This window comes from Trachymyrmex cornetzi, unplaced genomic scaffold (assembly GCF_001594075.2).
Source record: "Trachymyrmex cornetzi isolate Tcor2-1 unplaced genomic scaffold, Tcor1.1 scaffold9, whole genome shotgun sequence".
NCBI lineage: Eukaryota > Metazoa > Arthropoda > Insecta > Hymenoptera > Formicidae > Trachymyrmex > Trachymyrmex cornetzi.
In genome coordinates, this window is record NW_017300244.1 from 46,964 (window position 1) to 58,402 (window position 11,439).

Below are 11,439 nucleotides of genomic sequence, written 5' to 3' on the forward strand. Positions count from 1 at the left end.
CCCCCCCCCTCTCTCGTTGAATCCGGCTTCTACAAAAAGCCATTTTAATTTATGGAATATGAAACTGAAAACTGTTAAGGAATTTCGTTTATGTTTGTTTAACTGACGGAACGACTATAGAAGCACGTTATATTTAAATATTTTAAATATGAAGACAAATACATATTTTTATATAATTTGAATATAAAAAATGTTTTTCGAGGTTTTACAAAAGGGTAATGATTATTTTGGATTAAACATTATGTAGTTTGTTTGCAATTTTAAATAAATCATAAAATTTTATTTAATGAAACAATAACATCGAGATAACTACTATTAGGGTAACTCCGGTATATACGCCGCACCTATCAAAAACTTAATTTATTAAGTATTATTTACTATGTTTAAAATAAACGAACTATATCAGTAAAAACTTTATACTATCCACTATGAAAAAAATATTAGAAATCCGAAATATTTAGTTTTCATATTAAAAAATAAACTTTTTGAAATACCTTGCATTTTTGCTATATATAGATAATGGGTGGGATATATGGCAAAAATGCAAGGGTTTCAATAAATTAAACAAAGAGAATACGAAAGTAAAGCACTTGTATTTTGCTATATAACATGCTTTACTATTCCTCTACACGTATGTATCACGAAATAACCACTATAGGTCTTTTACACGCCTTACAGTAATCATTTTATGTAGATTATAATTTATGATGATGCTACTTGTTACACACACAGTGACAAATCGATTCAACTCGCAATAATTTCATTAATATTAACAGTAAGAAGCTGAAATTATAACTCAATACTAATATAACATAAAGGCATGTAACAGAGTAATTGCGAGAAAATTACCCTTACTCCTTCTATTTTTTCTGACTTTCGCGGCATAAATCCCAGCGCGGCGTATATACCGAAGTTACCCTATAGGGCTTATTAACTTTATATTGTACTAGGTATATTATACTAGTTGTACAAATAATACAGTTTTATTTACAAGATCAGTATCCCGATTCTGTAATTTTTAAATAACGATAGTGTTGGTATCATTATACAAACACGGAGAAAATTTTATATTTAAAATTACTATAATGTGGTAGCTGCGATCTTCATGTAAATATTATAAATTATAAGTTTAAATGCTATAGTTATTTTTTTTAAAACAATATAACGTAATTTTTGCACTTTTCCATGGTAAAAATTTTTATTACAAAATCAAATATACCTAGCAAATTTTGTTTGCGTACCATAGTAAAAAATTTCATGTAAATATTGTAAATTATAAGTTTAAATTCTATAGTTATTTTTTTTAAAACAATATAACGTAATTTTTACACTTTTCCAAAGTAAAAATTTTTTATTACAAAATCAAATATACCTAGCAAATTTTGTTTGCGTACCATAGTAAAAATTAACTGTTTTCGTGTTAGAATATGGCTTAACAAAATAATTACTTTATTTATGTGATAAAAATTAGTATTACCATAGTAAAAGTTAAGTCGGAATCATGTTGTGAGAGTCCATCGAAAATACAAGACATAGTAAAGTGTAATTTAAAATTGTGTATTAAAACTTAATATAAAATTTTCTCCGTGTAGTATCGTTGTGCAAGTTGATGCAAGTATATGATGTACGTTAAAAAAGTTGCGTTAACGACAATATAACAATACCGACATTGTCATTATACCGACATGTACATTAGTTATAGAAGCGTTATATAAGTTATTAAATAAATTATTATTTATGATTTTACCTGTGTTTACTAATGTGTGTCTATTCTGTTTCTCACGTTAGAAAAATGAATAATAACTCGATATCGCAAAATGCGGAATTTTATTTATCGTGAATTATTAATTTTTTGCTATCCGAGATTAAGTGAATTGCCGAGAGAATCAGTACATAAGACCGAAGCGTGTGATTAACCGGCATATTTAAGGATCAGGTACTGAATGTTACAGGAATAATGGTGCTCATCTATATCTTGCGATAAAATCGAGCCTAACAATTATCCGCTACAGATATTTAATTATTCGCTTAACATTAAGCGAGTATTGTACACGAATAATTAGCAATCAATGTTGAGATATACGTATAACGAGAATCTCGCTTTGCTGCTTCATCCTTGATGGCATAGCGTCGTTATCCAAGATCGATGTGCCAGCTTTTCCGGACTATCAGAGACGTCGTAATTATGCACGTGATGCTCCTCTCTCTTTCTCTTTCTCTCACACATACCCTCAGCGAGAGAGAGAGAGAGAGAGAGAAATCTTATTTCACTCCTACTCGACGCGCTATAAAGAGACAAATTCAAAGAAACTATCTGAAATAATGTATTTTTTATGCGGATATAGAACTGCACAGCACTGAAAAAGAGATAAATTCAAAGAAACTATCTGAAATAATGTATTTTTTATGCGGATATAGAACTGCACAGCACTGAAAAGATATTAAACAGATATGAGGAGAAAAAGGTTAAGAACAAAATATAAACAGAACAAAAAGATTTCGTATTTTTATCTTGAAATTATAAATCGTCAATGCAGAAGCAAAAAAAGATATTACTATTGTATGTTTCAGAATTACACTGCAATATTAAAAGGCAAAGTCTATTTTTAAATGATTTCAGTTACGAACGCATTGCACGTGTATCTCAAAAATTTGAAATGTTAAAAAGGCTATAATTTGAATAAATTTTAAAATGTAAATACCTATTCGATCTATTTTTCTGTCTTTTTTTTCTTTCGCAAAATGGCGTTAAGAACTAATGTTTATCCTTGTTTTAGCACTTTGCGATCAATATCATTGTATTATTGGAAATATCTATTATTTATAAAAATTTCTACGTTCTTACCAATCTTGACGAAAGATCGTGTGAAACTTTAGTGTTCGCGAGAAACTAAGTTAATAATTAATCTAGCTCAATTAAAAGCTGAGTCACGGACCTACATGGGATTTCTGGATAATCGAAATTTAGAAACAACAGAAGTCAATAATGTGCAGCCGACATTCAACAGTATCCAGGGCGTCTGCACTCATGAAGGAAACTTCTCGTAATACTAGGATTCATTAATCTTTGATATCTCATTAATTTTTTCAATTATTCGTAAACAATAACAAATACGTGCGATTAACTGTGGGAAAGAAACACTTTTTTTTAGTTATCGAGAAATCCTGCACGCGTGTATACTGAATTTCCATTCGTCGAACCTTGATTTCGCAAGGGTTTTGGATTCTCACGGTCACGTCGAGGCACGCATAGCAAAATGATCCCTTTCGCGGTATATACAGAATCATGCGAGCGCTAAGAATAGCTGAAAACTAATTTTGGTATTCTTTTGGTAAAGAAAAGGTGGATTCAGATTACGACTGATGATGCAAGAGACCCCAGAGGTTTTCAAACAATACAACACAACGAATATTAGGCGGAGAATGAGTAGAATATACCTGCGATGATGTATATAATCGATTAGAATAGGAGAAATTACGAGGTTAGGAACAAAAAGGCAGATTTTATGGTAGATCGTTTTGCTCTTATTACGTTTCTTGGTGATACAATTATTACAAAATAAATATTAAAGACATTACAGATATTATCGATATAATATCTATAGTTATTATATAGATATTTAGATAAATATTACAATTAAAGATATTAGAAATAGCTGCACGTTTGCAACTACGCTTAGTTTCTAACTGGCTTCTCTTCTCTTCCCATGATTTGTAGGAAATTTGCTGTCAGTTTCAGACTTGGTTTACGAGAAACAACTATCGAACTCCACGTCGTTCAATATAATTGTCATCTCTTGCGAAACGGCACAAAGATATAATTCTCGTTTCTATTAATTTTGCAAATTGATCTTTTTTCCAACTAGTCGGTGATCCTTCTTTTATTTTGAATATTTATCTGCAATACAATCATCTAATTGAATTGACTTGTAAAAAATAATCGTGTTAGATAAAAGTGATGCTAAAAAGAGATGTCGAAATTTGAAATTTCAAAGAGGGACATTAGAAGAGTCTTCCCAGAAGTATTATCTAATGTTAGCCGCTTAGGGTTATCGTCCTTTTACTCGCCTTCAAGGTTACACGTGTTTACGTGAACCCGATCTTCCAAGAAATCGCACACGACGACAAAGATGTTATTGGTTCCGAAACAACAGGAAGGATGAAAGTTCCACGCCACTACGATAAACGTACGCTCGATGAAGCGCTGATTATCCAAACAAAATTAATTGAAATTCATAGAGATTTACGTCGAATTAGAGAATCCGCCGGAGACTTCAATGCTCGTTTCAAATTCTCGCTTGAATTTCACGAGATTGCAGTTTACAGCGAGGGTGGAAGCTCCGCGATATCGCTTCTCATTCCGGCTCCCCGTAACTCCTGAAGGTTTCCTCCATGTTTCTGCGAGAAAACAACGAGACGGATCATAGTGGGACGGCCGTGGGTAAAATGTAAAAAATGTCCCCCGCGCTGTATCGATCGTTGGTGTTCGCCGGTGGCGCTCCAGATTCAGGCGTAACGATAATTCGCCACTCTACCATAACGAACCGGGCGGTTCTTGGAAGACGACCAAGTACCACCCCCCCCCCCCTCTCTCTCTTTCTCTCTCTCTGTCTCTCTCTTTTGGTTCTACTTGTGCAAGAGATGCCAGAACTGACGACGATAGAGAAGGAACGAGAAAGGTGTAGGTGGAAGAAGGGCAGACAGGACGAGAGAGTTGTTTGCGAGCGCAGTTTGCGGGTTGCTCTCGTTTTTTAAGAAGGCACTCACAATCAGGCTGTATTGTTCTCAAGGAGAAACCGCCTGCCGTGAAAATGAGCTTCGTCGCCGACATGGTGCACCGCCGCCGTCGTCGTCGTTGTCGTCGTCATCGTCATCGTTGTTGACGTATCGCGACGCGATTCGCTGCGCGAAAAATATCATTCAGCCTGACGTGTGTAGAACTCTTCACAGAAGGAGTCTGAGGACTTCACGAACGAAACCTTAAATTATCTCTATTCGAAGGATAAGCACGAAGGTACTCTATATTATATAGAAAATGGATAGAATTAAATACATCAATCGCGCTACATTTTAACTTTAATAAATCATGATAATAATTTCCACTACGATAGCGAAAATTAATGAACGATGTTTAATTATATTTTTTATATAAAACTTATTAAATGCATTTGTATAAAAATCATGAATGACACTATATTGTTTTATCGAAGATGAGAAAAGAACATCGATTTTCCTCCGCGTTCCAAAGTACCGTATTATTTATCCTGAAAATAAAATGGCTCAATGATGAAAACAAGAAGACTAAAGTTTGTATAGCTCGCAACTTCTCTTGTAATTCTAACTAATTTTTCCCTTAATATAATCCCTATTAGGAGACTATTGCGTGACTGTATCACTACTGATATACAAGTCACGAGTTAACAAAGGTCATCAACGGCAGTACGGGGTAGTTTCATCTAAACTTCGGAATTAGACTCTCTCATCTGAACTTCGGAAATTGTGTTTCGCAGAACGAATTGCTGGGTCAGTGCCTGTTCAATTTCATCTATCCCGATGACCTTGATGAGCTCAAGCGTAATCTTTTGCCCGATGGGCAGCCGATGTCATCGTCGACGCCATCACCGATGAACATCCCGCAGGTGTCCGAGTTGACACACGATAACAGTTCCAACTCTTCTGAGGAATCCTCGACGTCAAGTCAACGGTCGAACGAGAAGCCCAAACGCTTCTTCGAGCAGAGGCGGAACTTCAAAATCCGCATAGCGCAACGCACTAATTCCAGGCGCGACCACACGCAGTACGAGTGTTTCGACGTTTCGGGTCTTCTCCGACTCGCAGAAGCCTGCAAAAACGTGGACATCAACGAGCACAGAGGGAGACAACGGGGTGAGTTTTAACCGTCCTGCGATAGATATAACTCTAAAAATCATCTCGTAACAGCTCCGTTGCGAAATTGGAATTCGACATCGGGTAAATTAATTTTAGAAGATAATCTGAAAAAAATTTAACGTTAAGAGAGCGCCAACTAAAATATGAATTTAACTTGTATCATATTTTTTACTTCGTTCTTGTATCATTTTATTTATTGTACCGTAGTCCATTATCCTAATTAGTTTGCATAATTTAAAACGTAAATTATACATTTTGAATATGATACATAAAAAGTGTAATGACTGCAGTTCAAAGCGATTGTACAGAATAACATTTTGACATGCTGAGTCAGATACAGATCTTATTGTTAGTTCTGATGTCAAGACTTTGTTATTCTCCTTCAAATTACATTTACCCTCTGACTTAGCCATTGTGTGCAGTTGTCAAATAAGATGTTTTATTGAAATATTGGGGGAATAGAATAATTGCACTATAAATTTTAAAGAACTACTATGAGTTTAGAAAATTGATTCATAAATCAATTTGATAAAAAAGAGAAATTGGCTGTTAAATAATGTAGACCCTGATTTTAATAGCTTTTAATTCACAAACTGATTGCGAATAAATATCTTGCTTACATTACTATTTACATGGCATTTAATTCAATTACGATTCGACAATCAAGTTTTTCGATTACACCGTTTTATTGTGTGGCATAGCTAACAACAAGATAGTTCCCATCGCGAATTAAATAATCCTATCGTGACTATATATATTATGTGTGTCGACAATCGCAGACGTCTCTTTTAAAATATGACTTTTTAATGCATCGTATATCGTACAAATAAGTTATTTAATTTTAAATAAAACTGCGAAAATGTGACAATTAAACCCATACTCAAAATTGATTGACATGTTTCAGGTTTAATAGTGACATATTTTTTATAGATAAAATATATGAAAAATACATTTTTATTAATGTCAGTTTTATATTTTAGGAAATAATAGTAATTGTATATATACGAGTAAAACAATGATTTTAATCATAAAATAATAGTTTCTACAGTACGAAAAATTAAATAATACATACGTTTATTTGAAATATTATATTTGTAAACATATTCTTTAAAAGCATATAAAGAGATTTAAATTGACTGTTAAATCCTTAATCCGGCTCATCAATCTACCTCACGTAACCGTTTTTAAAAAGAGATTATATTCACATACTTTGTTGCAATAACGATTAATTATAATAAAAATTATCCATAAAGACGTATCATTTTCTATGATTACAGAGAAATCGCAATTGATAATTCCAAAAACGAATGAAAAAATAAAAAAAGCTAAGAAAAATTCCTGACCAGCTTCATTTTCTTACAAATCGTTGCAAGTAAAATACATGACATTTCTAGCGTAAACCATTTTACGCAACACTTTATTATATCAGAAATCTACAATAAAAAGAAGAGAATTTTCTGTCACTAATTGAGTTATTAACTTTTTAACAATCAACCCCGTATGATAACGGTTTTCCCTATAAATCAGCCATATCGAACTTCATTACGTATTCCATGTCGAACGGTTCGTGTAGTGAGTTACTCTCGCGTGTATATTCCTCGGATCGATGGTCTCGTTTTATCGCGCGACACGACTGAAAACCTGTAGCGCTGGTTTCGAAACGAGTATCGCAAATATTTACGCTACTCCTGTATTTAAATTTAGACCTTCGCCGTCGTGGACGAAAATATGTAGGCGCAGCGTCACGAGTGTTTAGCGTAGATTTCTTTTTCTTTTTTTTTTTTGCTTGTCTCTAAGATGAGAATCGAACGGCGAAAGACACCGTTTAGAAAGACGTGTTCAAAGAAATGGATCCGATGAGGGCGGGCTTTAACCGTGCCCAACGGTCCTTATTATACAGGATATTCAGACCTGTCGCACCACTTTTCACGAATTCTTTGATGTATGTATTTTGAATTTTTCTCTGCCTGAATATTTAATAGAAAACCAACATCCAACATAACTTTTCACTTTTCGGCATTAAATAAGTAAACTGGTTGAAATTATATTTTCGCCATGATAGAGCTTTCTCAAGGGAGATAAGATATGATTTATGTATTTGCATTTTGAACCTTTCACCTTCTCTCGTAACTTACGTTTCGATTCAAGACTGATTAATGTCCCAAAATCAAACACTCTTTCATCGGTTTATTCAATAAAATGGAAATTTAAATATTTACACTGAGAAAAGAAAAATTAGTTTTGACAGCTATAAATTAACAACTCTAAAGTATTTGAAATTAATTATACAAAGTAATAAGAACTAAAGTAGTACTGAATAATATAAAAATATATAGTATTTAGTACATTACTTTAGTTCTTGTTACTTTGTAAAACTAGTTGCAATTTTAGAGTTGTTAATTTATATAGCTCTAAAACTATTTTTTTTCTCTCAGTGCCAAGTAGCAAGTTGACGTTATTCGTGATCATTTCGACATCAAAATATTATTAAAGACCTCTTTTTGACGTCAGCTTGTTACCTGAGAATATCGCTTCTCCTTGAATATTTATTCTGAAGCTTTTATGATTGCCGTCATCTAAATTCTCTTGGAACAATCGATTTTCATCTCCGATTTTACTTTGTGCAATTGCTGATTGTTTTTTGCTAATAATAATACATTTAAAATAACTTTAACAGAGGCGACGAGCACAACCAACGACATCGTTTTTGCCGGCATAGCGACTCTGCCACAGAAACGGCCCATCACCGAATTGTCGATAATGGACGCCAATAAAGACGAGTATGTGACGCGGCATCTGGTCGATGGGCGTATCATTTATTGCGACCATAGGGTATCGGTCATTGCCGGGTACCTGTCAGAGGAGATATCGGGTTTGAACGCATTCGGCTTCATGCATAAGGACGATTGTAGGTGGACGATGATCGGCCTACGGCAAAGTAAGCATTTAAATGTAACTAGCGTTAAATCTTCGCATTGACGACAATATTTGCCGCATCACTTGACAGCCATTACATTTTACAACGATACCAGTATCTTTTCTCTTTCCTTCCTTTCCTTCTAGAATTCGACGAAAAATATCTAAATTATTCGAATAATATTTATGTATATTTTATCACGTTCGATGATTAAATTATTAAAGTTATACGTTGTATCGTATATTTATAACAGTCAGTTTAATAATGTTATATTATACATTATTTGCTAACATTATTTTAATGCATTCAGGCTTTACGACGCGAGCGCTTATGAGATATTTTGCATCCTATTTCCATAACAAATTGCAATTTAGATATGGCAACAAAGTATATGTAAAACAACTATTTTTAATTCGTGATGGGTCAAATATCGTTTTGCTCTCGTAATTAATCATAATTTGTTTTACATTCATAGTGTACGACCGCGCCGAAATGTGCGGCTCGTCGTGCTACAGGCTACTCACAAAGAACGGTGAGTTCATCTACTTACGGACCCACGGTTATTTGGAAATTGACAGAGATATGAATATGGTGGAATCCTTCGTTTGTGTTAACACCATGGTGACGTAAGTACAGTTTCTCTATTTAGGGTAGATTGGAGCAAGTGACAAGGCGGTTTTGATGGATCCGAATAGAAACATTAACGAGCAATAAACATTAAAAGATTCAATTATTTTTTTCAAATACTTGTAGAACACTTGTAGAATAATCACCACACAAAATTCACTTTGTTCAGTAATTGGTTGAGACCGTGAAACAATTCTTGGAGTAAAATCTATGCTTTTATGCATACTTGCCCTGCTTTTCCACTAGCTCCAGCCTAAAAAAAACTGTTCTTTTTGTTCTCCAAGTGCTAAAACAAACATATCGGTTATATCATGCAACATATATAGTATTCAACAATATATAACAATAGGAAAACTTTGTATGTAGGGAAGATGAGGGTATTCAACTAATAAAAGAGATGAAAACGAGGTTCTCTGCGACCGTGTCCACAAGTAGTAGAAGTCTGATTCCAGATATCGGCAATAACGCACTACCAACATCACCGGACATGGTAAGTCAAACTATACATATATAGGTATATGTGTAGATCTAACGCAATGCGCTTTCGTTTACATTATAAAACTACGAGCAAAAAGGTTGTTTAACGAAAAAAATGATTTATTAGAACACCCCGTCATCAAATTCAAAAGCCAGCGTTGAAGATCCATCGCAGCTCGAAGTCGCTATTAATCACCTAATCAGCGATTTACCCTCGTCAGTTATAACGGAGGATTGTTCGTCTCCTTCACCGATGCCGCATACGCAGTACGTAAAGGCTGCTATATTTTCTTCCCGTATGCCACCAGTTTCCGCGCAAGCCAATAAGATCGGCATTAATCAAATCAACCGATGCGTGATTATTCAAGGAAAAGTATCTCCCAAACAAGAGTCTATTGGAAAATTGATTAATTCGAATAGCGCGGAGCAAAGCCCAATATCGGATTCAGAGAGCGCGATGCCGTCCGGCAAGCCTTTATCAATACTTGAAATGATAAACGCTGGCCACAACAGCCATGGCAATACTCAAAACGATATGTCTGCACAATCGAAAGTTCTTGCTACTCGCAAGTCTGGTAAGAGCTCCCGCGCGCCTCGTAATCATACATCTTGTTTGGATAGTTCTCCAAATGCAAATGTTTTGAACGAAGGCACCACATGCAATATCAAGGTAGAACGTGGCACCGAGGGAACGTTCAATTGTGTAAAAAAGCAGGAGGGACAATATTTTGATGACAGCGCGAGTGATAATTCTATCGCCTCGTCGGGAATAGAAGTACAGAACAGGTTGAAAAGGATATGCAGCGACGAGGATCTTCTGGTGACAAACAACAAGAAGAGATCTAACGATGTGTACACATCGATGATAAACAATGAACAACAGCGTATCTCCTACTTGAAATGCAGGTCTTTCGCATCTGAGTATCCGACATATTCCGATGAATTTAATCAATACAATGATGTCAATTCGCAACCGCTGACAGTGGCGGAGTCGCCTAATTCGAGTTTACATGAAGTCGGAACCGATTATCAACAGTTGGTAGATCCCGCCGTGCCGTTAGGCGCAACAAATCACGAAGAACAGTTTGTTGATTTGCAGGATCTGAAGGAGGATACGTTACTAAGTTCGGAACTTGATGCAAGTCCAGGTAAATTACAATAGTAATATCTTCGATGACACTATATCCCGAATTAAATCTTTGTTTTCTAGAAAATTCTACGTAAACCTTTAGCCTCTTAATTTCATTATAATTGCAATTTTTATTATCATGGAAAGAGACTATAAACTTCTTACTCTTTAGAACAGTGGTCGCAAGGATTTGCACATTTCGGGCCGATTCCGGCGCGCGACCCCCACCACCGTACGGCCGAGTCGCCGGGTGGTCACGTGACGCTCTGACTCAGGGGTGCTCCTAGACCAGAAATATACTAGGAGCGCGTTTTCCATTATTATTTAAATGTTTTTTATTAAATAATTTATATTTATATTAAATAAAATCGATTAACATAAAATTTTCTATTGTAAATTT

At 34.8% G+C, this 11,439-nt stretch overlaps 1 protein-coding gene across 2 annotated transcripts in view; it reads left to right on the forward strand.

Annotated features, from left to right (window-relative positions):
- The window catches only part of LOC108769372 (aryl hydrocarbon receptor nuclear translocator-like protein 2), a 21,035-nt gene that overhangs the window by 2,522 nt on the left and 7,074 nt on the right, over positions 1-11,439 (forward strand). For both annotated transcript variants that reach the window (XM_018520311.1, XM_018520312.1), the window contains exons 4-8: positions 5,511-5,886; positions 8,567-8,827; positions 9,282-9,432; positions 9,800-9,923; positions 10,038-11,058. In XM_018520311.1, the coding sequence (XP_018375813.1) occupies positions 5,511-5,886; positions 8,567-8,827; positions 9,282-9,432; positions 9,800-9,923; positions 10,038-11,058 (1,933 nt within the window). The remainder of the gene's footprint in view (positions 1-5,510; positions 5,887-8,566; positions 8,828-9,281; positions 9,433-9,799; positions 9,924-10,037; positions 11,059-11,439) is intronic.